Source organism: Sander vitreus, chromosome 16, assembly GCF_031162955.1.
Source record: "Sander vitreus isolate 19-12246 chromosome 16, sanVit1, whole genome shotgun sequence".
Classification (NCBI taxonomy): domain Eukaryota; kingdom Metazoa; phylum Chordata; class Actinopteri; order Perciformes; family Percidae; genus Sander; species Sander vitreus.
The window spans coordinates 22,143,601-22,158,492 of NC_135870.1; the positions used below are offsets into that span (position 1 = coordinate 22,143,601).

The window sequence follows — 14,892 nt, forward strand, 5'->3', positions numbered from 1 at the left end:
ACAACACCACCTGTGTTCATAGGTCTGCCAAATAGAATTTCAAAAAGCCATCAGATTATTTCTGGAGCTGATGTGTGCTCTCTTTTGTGCAAACACCTGGGGGAGAGCCTTTGTCCAGCTCAGTCCTGTATCAGCACATTTGGTCAGTTTGTTTTGTTTTTGATTTTCTCTCTCTACCGCTCTTCCACTCTGTAGGTGTGTGTGGTTGGGTAATATTCAAAAATGAATGTTTTATTTTAAATCAAATGTATGCTCTTATCACTACCAATTTTTTTGTGGAATTCCAATTCTGGAAATGATTATCTTGTCAACACCTTTGCTATAGCAATAGCAACCATTTTGGTGTTGGGAAGGCTTTGACCCATAAAACAGTATTTTATTTCCTCGCTTCTGCTAACATTGCAACATGATTTTGCACAGATTACTTTTACAACAATGTTTGTTTTGAAAATTGAGAAGCCTGTGTATTCTGGTTTCCTTTTCTCAACATGCCAACAAGCTCTGCAGCAGGTCGGTTATTCATTTTTTAAAGAAATAACAAGTCTGCCATAAATGTCATAAAAAAAGTCAGTGTGTGCACTTTTGCTGTGCAACCCTCAATCATATGCTGGCTACCTAAAATAGCACTCAGTCCTAAACATTGTTGAGAACCATTGATCTAGGATTTTTGTTTCAAAATGCTTTAAAATGTTCTTACAGTTTACCTGTAAAGTTTCTAAATATTTCTCCTTGGAGGAATACTCCTCAGACCCCCCCGTAAGTGTTGGGTCGCAGAAGGCATACATTGAAAATGGTCCACCCCGGAGTCAAATAGGTGACACAGCGCTGATAGCAAATGATAAAATAAACATTGAAAATCTTAGAAAATCGTTTATTTGTAAAACAGAAAATAAGAACTTCCAGAAAAAAAGTCTTATTTGTCTACATTTATACATTTTTAAGAGTCTTTAAAGACAGTGACATTCACGTTTATTGGTGTATTAAGCCCCCAACGTCTCCTTCCAGGCAGCGCTGCCTGGAAGGAGACGTTGGGGGCTTAAAACGCCATCGAGCAACATTCACCTGCATGTTGAATGACATGCTAATGCTACATTATCTTGTTGACTAAGAAGTTATTAACATGAAAAATGTTTTTAAAATTCATCACATGGCACAGCTATGAATGCATTAGACTCTATTCAAGACTCCTGCTGCTCCAGATTTTAAGTTTCAAGTGTCTGATCTGCCCTGAAGTGTCTTTTGAAACATTACAATGAAAGCAAAATCATTCTCAGTTCAGCGCTGTTGTTGATCGTCACACTGCGTATCCGTACTTGCTGTCATATTCGACTGCTGTGTATTTTGCTGCTGTGTGTCCATGGCTGTTGCTGGAGGGAGTGTATGTGCGTCCGTCATTCAAAGAGCTTATGTCGGTCCTGCCCACCTGGCAGTAAGTAACCTGTGGGTGCTGACTGGCGCTCCGGCTCGTACCGCGACTGACTGGGCGGCTCTCAGGAGGCGGAGCGTCCTCCCTGTTTAATATCAGAGCAGAACAGAGGGAGAGAATAAACAAAGTTAAAGGATTTCACTACAGAGGACATTATTTCAGTGTCATTTGAATTCAGAGAATTACTGCTCGACTTGTTTCATGGTAAAATGGTTGAGAAGGAAACTGTAGAAGCCAAGTTTCATAGCATGAAATCAGAACTGTAAAGCTCATTTATGGAGCTTTGGTGTAAAGCTGCATTGACCGTCAAGTACACAGGCAGACCTGCCAGACCCTTAAGTACGCTTGTACGATTCGCTGCTCTCTATGTACGCATTTTGTTGCATCTGGCATTTCACCGGTTTCAGTTTCTATGCAATCTACATCTATGACGTTGATTCTGCCGCTGAGCCACAGCGTGTAAGTGGAGTGAAAAGCTTTCGGCCAATCAGAGCGCTGCATTTTAACCCTCCCGCTCACCTACCCCTCCTAGCCAAATGCTTTGCGCGTTCAATTTAATTCAAGCAATCCAGGCTGGCCGGATAATAACTGTAGGCTTGCATGCCATGGCTGAACTGCCTCAAAAAAAGATTCAGAACGATTTCTTATCGGGAGAGATGCCTTGCCTCCACATGTCCAGGCTACCTCATCACGCGTTATGCACCGTGTGCAACACAGACATCGATATCAGTCACCAAGGGGCAACCGGGGGCAACAGGTAACGAACACAGTCCCATAAACAAATACTCCCCACCCCCGAAACATAATGATATTAAAAATAAATGGATGATAAGAAAAAACAATGTTCATAGTGTCCTTCGGTGATGGGAGTAACACGTTACAATCCGGTGGTTGAAATGACTGCAGAGACGGATGCATTTGCGACATGGACATTATTTTCCGGAGTTTTTTACGCTGCGTTGAAACGAGCTGTCCCGTCACTGTTCCGTGGTCAGAGCCAGAACCCGAGACGGTAACTGACAACATCTGTGTCTTGTCAGTGTCGACAGCAATGTGACCGAGCAAATGGGTATTTTTCATACAATCCTACTTAGGCTACTTCTAGTCCACCACAATTCAGAGTCAAGTAGACTATTGTATGTTTTACTTAACTATTTATTTTATAGCTTTAGTTACTTTCCAGCGTCAGATTAATAATACAAAATAATATGAATAAATTATGATCTATTAAAGTGGATAAAGATGAGACTTTGTTGACCCCGTGGTGAAATTCACAAGCTACCTGCCAAGTCATTCTTCCGCTTTTATTTTGGTGAAAGTAACTCAAAAGTAACGCAAAAGTAGTGAAAGCGTTACAATTCAGAGACAGTAATATAACTAATTACTCTCAAATGACAGTAACTAGTAATCAATAATGTATTACAATAGGGCTATTTACTAGGCCAATGTGATGGCAATTGACATAATGCAATGTCACCCATGTGCCTATCTGAAAATATCTGACCCATGTTATTTATTAGCCTATAATTGTGTCTCTGCCAGTCTTCAATCTTGTGCTTTTTTAGTAGTTTCTTTAGGCCTATTTAAAGTTGTTTTATGAGTAAATCATTACTTAGACTACTTCATTTCCCTTCAGTAATCAGAAGAAGGCTATGTGTTAACCTGGTCTAGCTCACTCCGCCTCCTAATAGTTACACTAACAAAAATATATGGGCACAAAATATTGGACAGGATAGAAGAAAACATTTGCGTAGTTTCACTACACATACAGCCATTCATCCACTCCAATCCTCTACACAGTAATAATACTTTATTGTAATCTAGAAGGTAGTGATGAGCCAAACAATGTATTTTCAGGTGGAAGAAGTTTCCATGGGCTATGCCTCCTGTACAACAGTTTGTTTTCAATTTAATGTTGGGAGTGGTTGCAGTAATTGTATAACATTTATGGTCTACTTGTATATGGTTATGGAGTAACTAATACATATTGATTGGTGAAAATATAATATGTGTATATTATGTAGTATGGTGTTAGGTATCTCATAGGTTTCTCACTGGTGGGTGGGCAACGGTGGAGCGTACATTGGCGGTGGGCTGTCGGGTGATTGCTGTGTGCGAGGGCCCGGGAGTGGGGGGGTTGTACTCAGAAAATTTCTTCAAGGTTGGCAGGTCTGCACAGGACTTTCATTGGAATTGGTTCAGTTTATGCTAATTAAAAGGTGCTGTAGGTAGGATTGGGAAGATCCAGGATTTAGCCAAAACATTTGAACGTCAACAACTTCTCAGTCCCTCCCCCCTTCTGCTAAAGCCCAAAACATTATCCTAAGCCCCTCCCCCCACAAGGGAGAATGAATGCGTGTGCATGAGCAGTGATTGACACACAGTTAGACAGTTTTAGAATACTGCACCTTTAATAGGGTAGAATATATATATTTTTTATAATTAAATCGTTAAAACTGTAAAATGTCACAAAAGTGAGATTTACAAGGGGAAGTCTAAGAAAAACGATTAACTCATACATTGACTAATCCTTTTAACACAACTTAATATACACTAATGCTGCTGTTATTTCTGATAACCAGGTGCCTTCTGGGTGCTTGTGTCCATATTCCACACCACAGTGGATGTACAGTATTTATTAAGTGAAAAAATGCTGCCCTGTAGGCAAAGAGCATACATCTTGTTATAAATCTGTTATCTTTGTCTATTAAGAGGCTATTCTCAAGTGTGGCTTCTCTGACTGAAACTAATTTCAGCGATTATCTTCTACTTAAGGAGAAAATTCACTCTGGTGCTGGTTTCAACCGACAAACACTGACAATAAGCATACAGTACAATCTTTCCCCGTCAACAGCGCTGCCAACATTCAAGCTTAGGAGCTACTTTGCATTCAGCATTTATGTAACTTTGCAGTACCAGCTGGGATCTGCTTCTCTGTCAAATAAAAAAAATAAATAAATAAATAAATAAATAAAAAAAACACACAACTGATGGACTCTGGGATTTTCTGCTCTTGTGGAGGCCAACGACTTAGATTTCTGCTGGTAAAGGGAATACATTTGCTTTGTTAAGTTGAAATGGGAAATAATATTGTTCCAAGTCTTTGGGGCTGTGATTCTTGGGTGTGTATGCGTTGCCATGCAACAAGACAGGGCTGCTGTGAACAAGAATGTGTAAAAACCAAATACAGGAAACGAAATAAAAACACCAATTAGGTATCTCATTTTAGGGTATTTCCACGGTTGTTTTGCTCTGCCAGTGAAGTTATTTGTCTTTTCTTTTTACAGACAGTTTGTGAAAAGGCTTCCTTTCTCCCTTTTCACTAGGCCCTGTTCCCAAAATGAATACTGTTTGGTGTCTGCTTAATCCTTAATTTCAGTGTAATGTTGTAGGTTATTGTTTTAGTTTGTTACTTTATTATTTGACATAGGCCTGTTCAGCAGGTTTTATGGGTTCATGGTGTTTTTTTAAACCTCTTTTTATTGAGAAATATAGAATATAAACATAGACACATCGGTACAGGTATATATGTTTTTTTTTCTTCTTCATTTTCTTAAACTCAGAACACCCCCCTCCCAGCCCACCCCTTCCCACCCCGACTGGACCAAATAAGCAAGTATTAACAGTACAGACAATTATAAAGGAAATACATACTTAGAATTGAAACATGAACATATATGATTTACGTGGAGGATGGCACGCCTTCAAAACTCTCTGACATGACACACCATAGTGGAGTACTATAGCCATGTGTTTATATATAGTGTAGTTTGAATATAGAGGGGGGTAATCCTTCCTCTGGCGTCAGCTAGGATGGTCACTTACTACACCGGTAGTATGACAATAGAGATTCCCATACTGAGAGGAATTTGTTAGAACCTCTTATTGTAAATTTGATCTTCTCCAAATGTAGAAACAGCATTACATCCTTGAGCCGTTGTGCTGCAGTGGGCGGGGCGCTTGATTTCCAATGTAGTAAAATTTGCCTACGTGCCAGTAAAGAGACAAATGCTATGATGTTGAGTTGTTTTCGCGTCGTTTGTTCCTTCATCTGGTACGCCAAATATGGTAATCATAGCACATGGTTCTAAAGACGCCCCAAGTACTTCAGACAATACATCAAATATAGTTGACCAGTATCCTGCTAGTTTATGGCATGACCAAAACATGTGTGACAAGTCAGCTACATTGACATGACATCTTACACATTTGCTATCAACATTAGGATAGAATGAGGATATCTTAGCTCTACACCAGTGTAGGCGATGAACTACCTTGAATTGAATTAGACCCAGTCTTGCACAGGAAGTGCTGTTGTTCACTCCTGTTAGAGCTTTAGTCCATACATCTTCTGAGATTTCAATTCCGAGTTCCTTTTCCCACATAGTTTTGATCTTGTCTATCTTAACATCATCAAGTAACATAATCATTGAATAGGAATGTGCTGTGAAACCTTTCAACCTAGAAGGAACTTCCAAAAGTGAATCCACTAGTGACTTTTCCTGGAGAGTAGGACATTGTGAGCTATGGCTCTTAGCAAATTGGCGAACTTGAAAGTAACAAAATAAGTCAGTTTGTTGAAGGTCATATTTAGAACTCAAGTCATTGAAACTAGAAAATATCCCATTCCTGTAAAGATCACTAAATATGTGGATCCCTTTCCTATGCCATCCTGCAAAGGCCTGGTCTAGTTTAACTGGTAAAAACATGTGATTATTACACAGCGGGCTCTGAATCAAAAGTGTTCCCCTCGTGTTAGTATGCCCTCTAAACTGAGTCCCTATTCTGAGAGTGGCGATGACCACTGGGTTAGATGTAAATTGCAAAATCTTGACAGGGAGGCTAGATGAAACCAGAGCCTGAAGAGAGGTCGGGTTCATGGTGTTTTGCTATGGTTCTGCCTGTGATGTGGGGGGGTAGGTCAGCTGCTCACCAGCTTCATCAGGGAGAGTGTATGCAGGTTTGCCTCATTAGGTCCTTTCTGTAGGAAGGGGCTGGCCAATCCTAAGGTGTAAAACAATAGGTACGATAGTTCTGCAGTAAATTACATTTTTATAATATTTGGGGTGCCTATTGTTTTGGGTGCACATATGTATAAATAGTAGGGCTGTCAGCATTAACGCGTTAATCGCGATGCGATTAAGGGCCGAGCATAATGCGTACATTTTTTTTAATCGTATTAATTGTATGCCGCCATTTATTAATTTATTTTCACTTCACTCGGCTTTGCGTTGTGCCTAACAGGCTACTATTTTGCCGTACTTCCTCGTAACACATCCTGCTGCTGCAGGAATAGCAATACGGATTTCGGTGCCTCATTCTGGTGCCACTGATATGTCTGCGCTTCTCTCTGATGCTCTGAAACAGACGTTACAGGCAACAGAAACATCGCTGCATGTGACGCTAGTTAACACTATACTCGTCAGCAGCTAACGTTAGCCTACCGCTAGCTAGTAGCTGGATTAAACGCGGTTACAATGCTGACAGCTAACGCTAAACGGTGTAAAGTGTGACTGTATTTCACTGTAGAGGATTCCAACAGTGGGATGTAACAATCTGCAGCTGCTGTTGTCGGAAAAACACAGATGGTGCGTTCAGTGAAACTGGTAATTTACAGCCTAGTGGTGCATTCAAAGTTGTTTGTTCAAATGTGTGACTAGATTAAATATATAATAAACAAATACAAATCTTAAAATCAAGTTCATAAAGTAACTTTTTGTGCATTCATTTGATTCCCAATCAAGATACACTGGTAAGAATGGCTTTCCATTGTTAATATGTACTTAAAAACAGTTCTGAAATGCAAAATAATAGAATTTTAATCATGTGATAAAACATGCGATTAATCGCGATTAACTATAGAAATTCTACGATTAATCGCGATTAAGAAAATGTAATCGTTTGACAGCCCTAATAAATAGTAATGTCAGCAGTAACATCAGCAGTGATCTATCTAATTGTAATGATGTTTTGAGAAACTAAGTGTTAATGTTGCTTGCTCAGGTTAGCTCACCCTATAACCACCTTTGCAGGTGGTACGGTCCAATTAGGGGAGGCTGAGTTAAAAAAGGCTTCAGGAGAAGAAAGAAGATATTTGGCAGCTAGCTGTGAGGTTGCTGTTTTGGTGTCTAAATGTTTTGTTAATAAATACACAAATTGTGCACTTTAAAAGCCTCCTCTCCAGTCTTCAATCGTGACACAGTTGTTCGGAAAACAATTAACATGCAAAGAAATGAATTGGACGTCTTTTACTATGAAATGAGTAACCATTTGCATCCTGGCAGGCAGTTTGATATTATTAAGATGTTGTGGAATAACTACATTTATAACATTTTCTCCACTGCTCTAGGAACAACTATAAATTCCATCCACTATCGCTGTGGTTTGCACTTACTTGTAGAGAAGTACATCTTTAATGCTGCTATAATTCATATATTAATTATCAAGGCTGCTATATAATGAGTTTTTTATGTTAACAATGGATGAAATTATTATGTGTAATGTGAAAGTTGAAGCTCATAGAAACCCACTGATAGAGAGTGGCTCATTGTTTTGGTTTTACGGCCTACAGTTTTACTGTCTTGGTTCAGTCTCACAGCTCTAATTAGCAGAGCATAGGAAGGAAGGAAAAGGGATTTATTCATCAGGTGGACAGAAACATTACATGAATAAATGCTAATGTTGCTTCACATCTGCTACTGTAGATAAGTAATTCTTTGTTAACAAGCTCACCATTTTAACTGTTAATATGTAGTGCTGTCAAACGATTAAAATATTTAATCGCGATTAATCGCATTAATGTCATAGTTAACTCGCAATTAATTGCACATTTTTATCTATTCTAAATGTCCCTTGTTTTCTTTTTGTCCCATTATTTTTTCTCATTTTAATGTTCTTATCAACATGGAAAAATGGATCGGCTTGCTTTGTGCTTTTGTCGCCTGGCTTTGACGAGGGGGCGGAGAATTTGCATCAGCTGTGTGCTTGGCCATCAAGTGGTATTTCAGACTGGACGTGCTGCGATGATAGCTCGGTTCACAACGACAAGACACACAGATCACTTTGGTCTTGTCAATGGAACCATTTGGCAACTTTTTAAAAGTAAACTTTCCATCCAGAATCTTATTGGCGTCCATTTCGGCGTCCAGCGCTCGCCATCCACTCAAAACGTAGCGTCAGCCTGTTGCCACTTGTTTGGCCGGCTCGCAAGCCCAAACAAGTGTGTGCGGCGTGCCTGTTGTTTTGTTTCCGGTCTAGCTAGAGCACGTCAAGCTTGAGTTACCACCTACGAGCTAATTAACGTGATTCAGTTTGATGCTAGCGGGCTCAGGCAAAGCAGTATTTTGAAGAGTGCTACTCGCCGACCTCCAAAAAATGACTACAGCTCTTGCGTAACGGGTGGCAACTAACTGCAGATCTGTCAGCATCGTAGAAGACTTGGGTCTTACAGACATACTACGGTTGGCATGTTCTGAACCGTCTTATACGTTGCCGTTGAGGGGGACAGTAGTTTCACGCATACACAGCCTGTAAGACACGGAGAAAGCAGCACAACTGGAACTGCTGCAAAGTGCAAACTCTGTCTCTAACCGGTGATCACTGGACGTCAGTGAGTAATCAAAATAATTTAGAAGTTACTGCACACTATATTGACTCTGGTAAGGATAGGGATTTTTAGTTTTTTAGTTAGGTACTTGGAGGAATTGTGCAATAATGACAGATTCACATATGTTTCTTTTGTTTACAGTAAATACATAATAAACAAATACAAATCTTAAAGTCAAGTTCATAAAGTAACTTTCTTTGCATTCATTTGATTCCCAATCAAGATACACTGGTAAGAAGTGCTTTCCACTGTTAATATGTACATAAAAACAGTTCTGAAGTGCAAAATAATAGAAATTTAATCATGTGATAAAACATTAACTTTAGAAATTCAGCGATTAACCGCAATTAAAAAATTTTAATCATTTGACAGCCCTAGTTTTTATATGTAATATTCAAATTACCTGATGCAGAGTCTTATTTTTCACAGTACACAATACAGTACTTGAACTGATTTGATACTCTTCATGACTCATCTCTGAAGATTTTCCCACCCACTTAATCGGCAATGTTTTTATTTTTTACCTTGAACACTGACAGATGGAAAAAATAAGCTATTATTGTCATGGCTCAAATGATTACGGCTTTGATGTCCCTCTTCTATGAGCTTTTCACTACAATGCTATGTTTATGTGAAGAGAGTTGAACTAGTGTATGTCACAGATACGGAGAAGGATTGTGGCTTAAAGTGCCTCTCTGTCTCTTGTACACAACACTGTCCTCCCACGCGGACACTGCTCCCACTTCAACATCTACTTTGAAAGCATGTGGGCTGTTTTCAACTGCATACGAACCATAACTCTAAAGTTTTTGGGCAGACACTGTTTATATGCAAAAGGAGAAATCCTCTCAGAGGTGTCAGGATGGGAGTTCGGCTGCAGAACACTGGCCCCGGAGCAGCTCCGCATTCTGCATACTGCTCACTGATTTATGCTATTAGAGGACACAAAAGAGCCTGAACCAGGAACTTCTTTTTGAGAGTGTCCCACTCTGCCCTTTTCAACTAGTTACACAGTTTGCATTGTTCTAGCGCAGGAGAGAGATCGCGACCAAAATAATATCAACTCAAAAAACTACACGTAAAAATGTGCAAATTGGATACTTGCACATGATGGTGGAGTTTTGTCCCAAAATTAGATGTCCATTTGAAAACAATGAGAATATTATTACAAGATGATTTGAGGTAATAACAAAAAAATATAATTTACCACTGGTAAAGCTATTGAATTATTTAGCTACGATGCTGCACACAGATGGAACCAGATGGACTGATGATCTCATCTGAGCCAAAAGTTTAGCCTCTTTTAAATTTAAAATTACCAAGAGTCTGTGAGGCTATATATATATTATTGTTTCTGGGTGACAATCACTCAACATGTATCATGAAGATATTGGACTACACTTTAGCATCTAAGGCAAACCCTTCACATTCAGCTAAAGAAAAGAAAGTTTGATATGTTGACATATTTTCCAAGTGTGCAGAATGGGAGAGCAGGCATGGCACAGAGAGGAAACGTATGCAGTAATTGAAGAAAAGTGCATAGTTGTTACTTGTCATGTTTTCTTCTGTTGCAACAAGATCACCTCTCAAAGAAATAGCTCAACATTGATACAACTCTTTCCAGCAAATATAAGGCTATAGCCAGCAGCTTAGCACAAAGACTGGAAACAGGGCGAAACATCTAAAAATGCACCTACCAGCACCTCTTAAGCTCACTAATCAACACCTAATATCTCATTTGTTAATTTCGTACAAAAAATAACCTGTTTCACAGGTATTAAGTGTCAGGCTATTACTTTGCCAGGGATAGAAACTTCTGGAGTCTCTGCAGGTTGCCTGGCAACAGTGCAAAGCCAAACGGTTGTCTAGCACATTACCCCAGTAAAAGCTCAAGTTGTTATTACACCTGTTCTTTTGTGCAGATTATGGTACCAATCTTTTATCTAATTCTAATGTGCAGAATGAATATTAAATTAAATAGACATACAGTAGTTGAACCCAGGAAAGTATTTTTAACATCATAGACAAGAGGAATTCTGAAATGTCACTTTCCATTGTTGTTCCAAGATTTAATAAACCATATATAATGCTGCAAATCTGAGACAAAAAGACCCAAGAGTGTCTGTTGACACTATGAGAGCCTCTCATGTTTCCAACTCTAAAGAAAGATGGGGAAGTGCAATAAGAACAAAGAGTTGTTAACTTTTAATGAATCCTACTTAGACTTTCAGATGAAGCATAAAGCTGGACTGATGTTATTTATAATGCCGGCAATTACAAATATTCGCATCAATATACCTGAAGAAAATCTGTTTTGTTTTTTCAAAAAATGGATTTCATAAAAGTGTTCTGCACAATGTGAGGCTTCATATGCATAATCAAGTGCATAGGTGTATAACATGGAGAAATCAAATCCTAACATTGGAACAACTCTGAGTAGCCTAGAGCTGTGCTATCTGAAAGAGACATCTGGATTCTTGTTTTATTTACAGGTTTTTCTTCCTTGGTTTTAATTTTTGTCTGGGATTTTGTTTCTATTCTTATCTGAAAGGCTTTGATGTGTGTTGTCTTCTATCTTGTAATACACATTTCCAATTGCATCTGTCTGTTCTCAATTGCACCATGAAGCCAAAACATCTTATCCTAAATGTATGCAAATGTAAAAATCAGTGAAAGTGCACACACTAATGTTTTATCCATATGTTCGTACCATTTAATAGAAACTGGCAAGCTGACAAAACTACTCAACACTAATAGAGGCAGAAGTTTCTTACTCATGGGACTTTTTGGTGATAAATGAACACTAGCACAAACTTGCCAGACAGTGTGTGTGTGTGTGTGTGTGTGTGTGTGTGTGTGTGTGTGTGTGTGTTCCCTCCTTGCAGCAGCTCAGCTATCTAACCTGCCAACACCTACCTCTACCTTACCTCTACACTGCTGTCTCTGCAGTGCTGTACTGTACCTGATATCATTAGAGAACTCCTTCTCAAAGCGATGTCTGATGCTCATCTTCCAGTATAGAAGCCCAGTGAAGACCAGCAGGATGAAAATGAGGAGCAGCGAACCCACAATGGTTCCGACTATCACCCCTGCTCTGTTCGGAGCTGTAAAATCAGCACAAGGAATTATTCTCTCAGCTGCTCTGTGGCAGAAAGGAACAAAGTGTGAGTTCAATTTAATTCAATATTATAGAGTCAAATCAGAACAGATGTTACCTCAAGACACTTTACAGATAGAGTAGGTCTAGACCACACTCTGTAATTCACACCGAACCCAGCAATTCCCCTAAGAGCAATTGCACACAGCGGTGAGGAAACCTCGGACAGAACCTTGCTCGTGGTGGGCGGCCATCAGCCTCGACCAGTTGGTGAAGAATCCATTAAATTGGTGGTTACTGTCTTTTTTGGCATGTGAGTGACCCTTTAAAGTTAAATGATGTCTTCTCACAACACCTCAATACAGACTATAGTGTCACTGTCCAATGAAAATAATGTATTGCCAAAATGTCTTGTGCTTATGGGTTGTGTGCTTACTGCTTCTGGCTTTTATTTGTGGGTGAGTTTTGTCAGTGCTATTGTGCTTATATGCTTTTGTCTGTGTTCATGTGCTTTTTTCTTTTCTTTTAATGTCAACCTGCCAGGGACTGCAGATGTAAATTAGCCCGTATGGCTAAATCTGGCACATTTACATGTTGGACTGCGCCCATGTTAATTAATGTGCATTGTCCCTTTCTGAAATAAATAAACAAACATTCATGCACAATGGTTCCTTTACCGTTCAACATTTTAGGAAATATGCTCATTTGTTATCTTGCCGAGAGTTAGATAAGATGATAAATGCCACTGTCATCTGTATGCTAGTTATGAAGCTACTGCCTGCAACCAGGTAGCTTAGTTTGTTACTAAGACTGGAAACAGGGAAAATACCTCATCTAGTAACAAGGCTAAAACCTCCTAAGCTGTCATTATATCTGTGCGAGGGCCCGTTCATCGCTGCTTGCAGCTTTAATAATATCTTGTTTGTTTAATCCGTACAAAGTTGTGGTTTTACATCAGTGCTGTGTGCCAAACTATTTTCTGGCTAGGCACATTAACTTCTCTGAGACTCTGCTGGTTGCCTGGCAACCTCAAAGTGATGACAGGACTTCAGAAACATAACTGGACTATTTCTTGGTCGGGCGCAGTATTGACTCTATTATCGAACTCTTGGTAAGAAAGTCAATGTATTTTCCAAAATGTCACTGTTCCTTTAAGGCTTCATGAAAGTGTATCTTTGTGTCTTCATCTAATTCTATAACTATTCTAGGGTTTTCTTATGCCCAAGATATATATATGAAATGTTTATAAGCCTTAAGGGGATTTCACAGCGCCACGGAGTAACTTGCTGCTTCCAGTGATTCCAATGAGGGGAAGGCGGCAGAGGGGAAACAGGTTTGATCACGGCAGTAGAGGTATGAAACAGTTACCGCCCACGTGAATGAGCACAGATTTTTTAAATGTAGGAAGCACTTTCAAAAACGCGTAGCTTTTTTTGTCAGGGCGGTTGCTGCGCAGCGGTGTGAAGAACCAGCTTAAGACAAAGAGTGATGTTCTCTTCTTAGATTCAAACTCAGTTTTTCAAACTGTTAACAATGCGAAAGTACTGTGGGATCCTGGTGCAAAACCTAAAGGTCTGCTTGGGGGGCACCTGAATAATCGCAGCATTATCCCAAAAAGTGATCAAATTAAACATCTTCTTGCAGATTCTAACCTAGTTTGTCGGAGACATAGCTTCATAAAAACTCCCCATCTTCTGCCCTGTCTATCCACGGCTATAATACCTTTAGGAAAGATAGAGTAGGGGGAAGAGGTGGAGGTTTGTTGTTTTATATTAAAGATCAAATATATTGTAAAGAGATTCAATATTTGGTTGAGAATGACGTAGAATGTATTTGTTTAAACGTAACACTGTCACCGCAAATGTGTTTTATTCTCATTGGTGTATATAGACCACCCTCTGCAAAATCTGTATTCTTTGAAAATTAAATGCTATACTAAGAGAATGCAGCTCAGAGAAGGTAGTAATTATAATGGGTAATTTTAATATAAACTGGGATGATAAGTCAGCTAAAAAGGCACTGAAACAAATCACAAATAAATTTGATCTCAGGCAGTTAGTGAAGGGACCAACAAAGACAACCCCATCATCCAGAACACAAATTGATTTAATTTTCAGCAACAAACCAGACAGAGTAATTAAAATCCTTCAACATGCTCACAGGTCTGTCAGATCATAATCTAATCCTTTTATCTTGAAAACTCAACAAAACAAAACGGGCATACGTGTCATCTAACGCAAAGTGCAGCCAATTTAGATTACCTAGGAGTGAATTATGTAATTATGAAAATGCAATTAAGAACATTAGTTGGAATGAACTACTGTCTGGCACAAATGTGGATGCTGACACCCATGTGTTTTTTATCCACAATTCAAAATACAACAGAACAATTAAAGAAAAGTAATGTTAAAGATGACTTTAAAGTAAATATACTCTGCCCTGGATAAATGTTGACATACAGAATCTAATGAAAAAGAAAGACCTTGCTCTGCGAACCTCTCTTAAGACGAAACTATTGAATGACACATCTTCACCTCACTTAGAAATAAGGTAACATAGGACATCTGAGCAGCTAAAGCTAATTTCTTTGTTAGTCTGATGCAGATACCTTAATTGAGCCAATAACAAAGTTAATAAATGCTTCAATTAGAGAAGGGAAGTTTCCGAAAGATTGGAAGTCAGCCATAGTTGTTCCAGTCTATAAATCAGGGGACCCAACTGATGTAAGCAATTACAGGCCTATTAACATTTTACCTATGGTAT

The 14,892-nt window shown here is 39.1% G+C and overlaps 1 protein-coding gene across 2 annotated transcripts in view; it reads right to left on the reverse strand.

Moving 5' to 3' along the window:
- Positions 1-913: 913 nt before the first annotated feature.
- The window catches only part of vsig8a (V-set and immunoglobulin domain containing 8a), a 25,385-nt gene continuing 11,406 nt past the window's right edge, over positions 914-14,892 (reverse strand). For both annotated transcript variants that reach the window (XM_078271663.1, XM_078271662.1), the window contains exons 7-8: positions 11,995-12,136; positions 914-1,511 (exon numbers count right to left, since the gene is read on the reverse strand). In XM_078271663.1, coding sequence (XP_078127789.1) covers positions 1,295-1,511; positions 11,995-12,136 — 359 coding nt within the window. In that variant the 3' untranslated portion in view covers positions 914-1,294. The remainder of the gene's footprint in view (positions 1,512-11,994; positions 12,137-14,892) is intronic.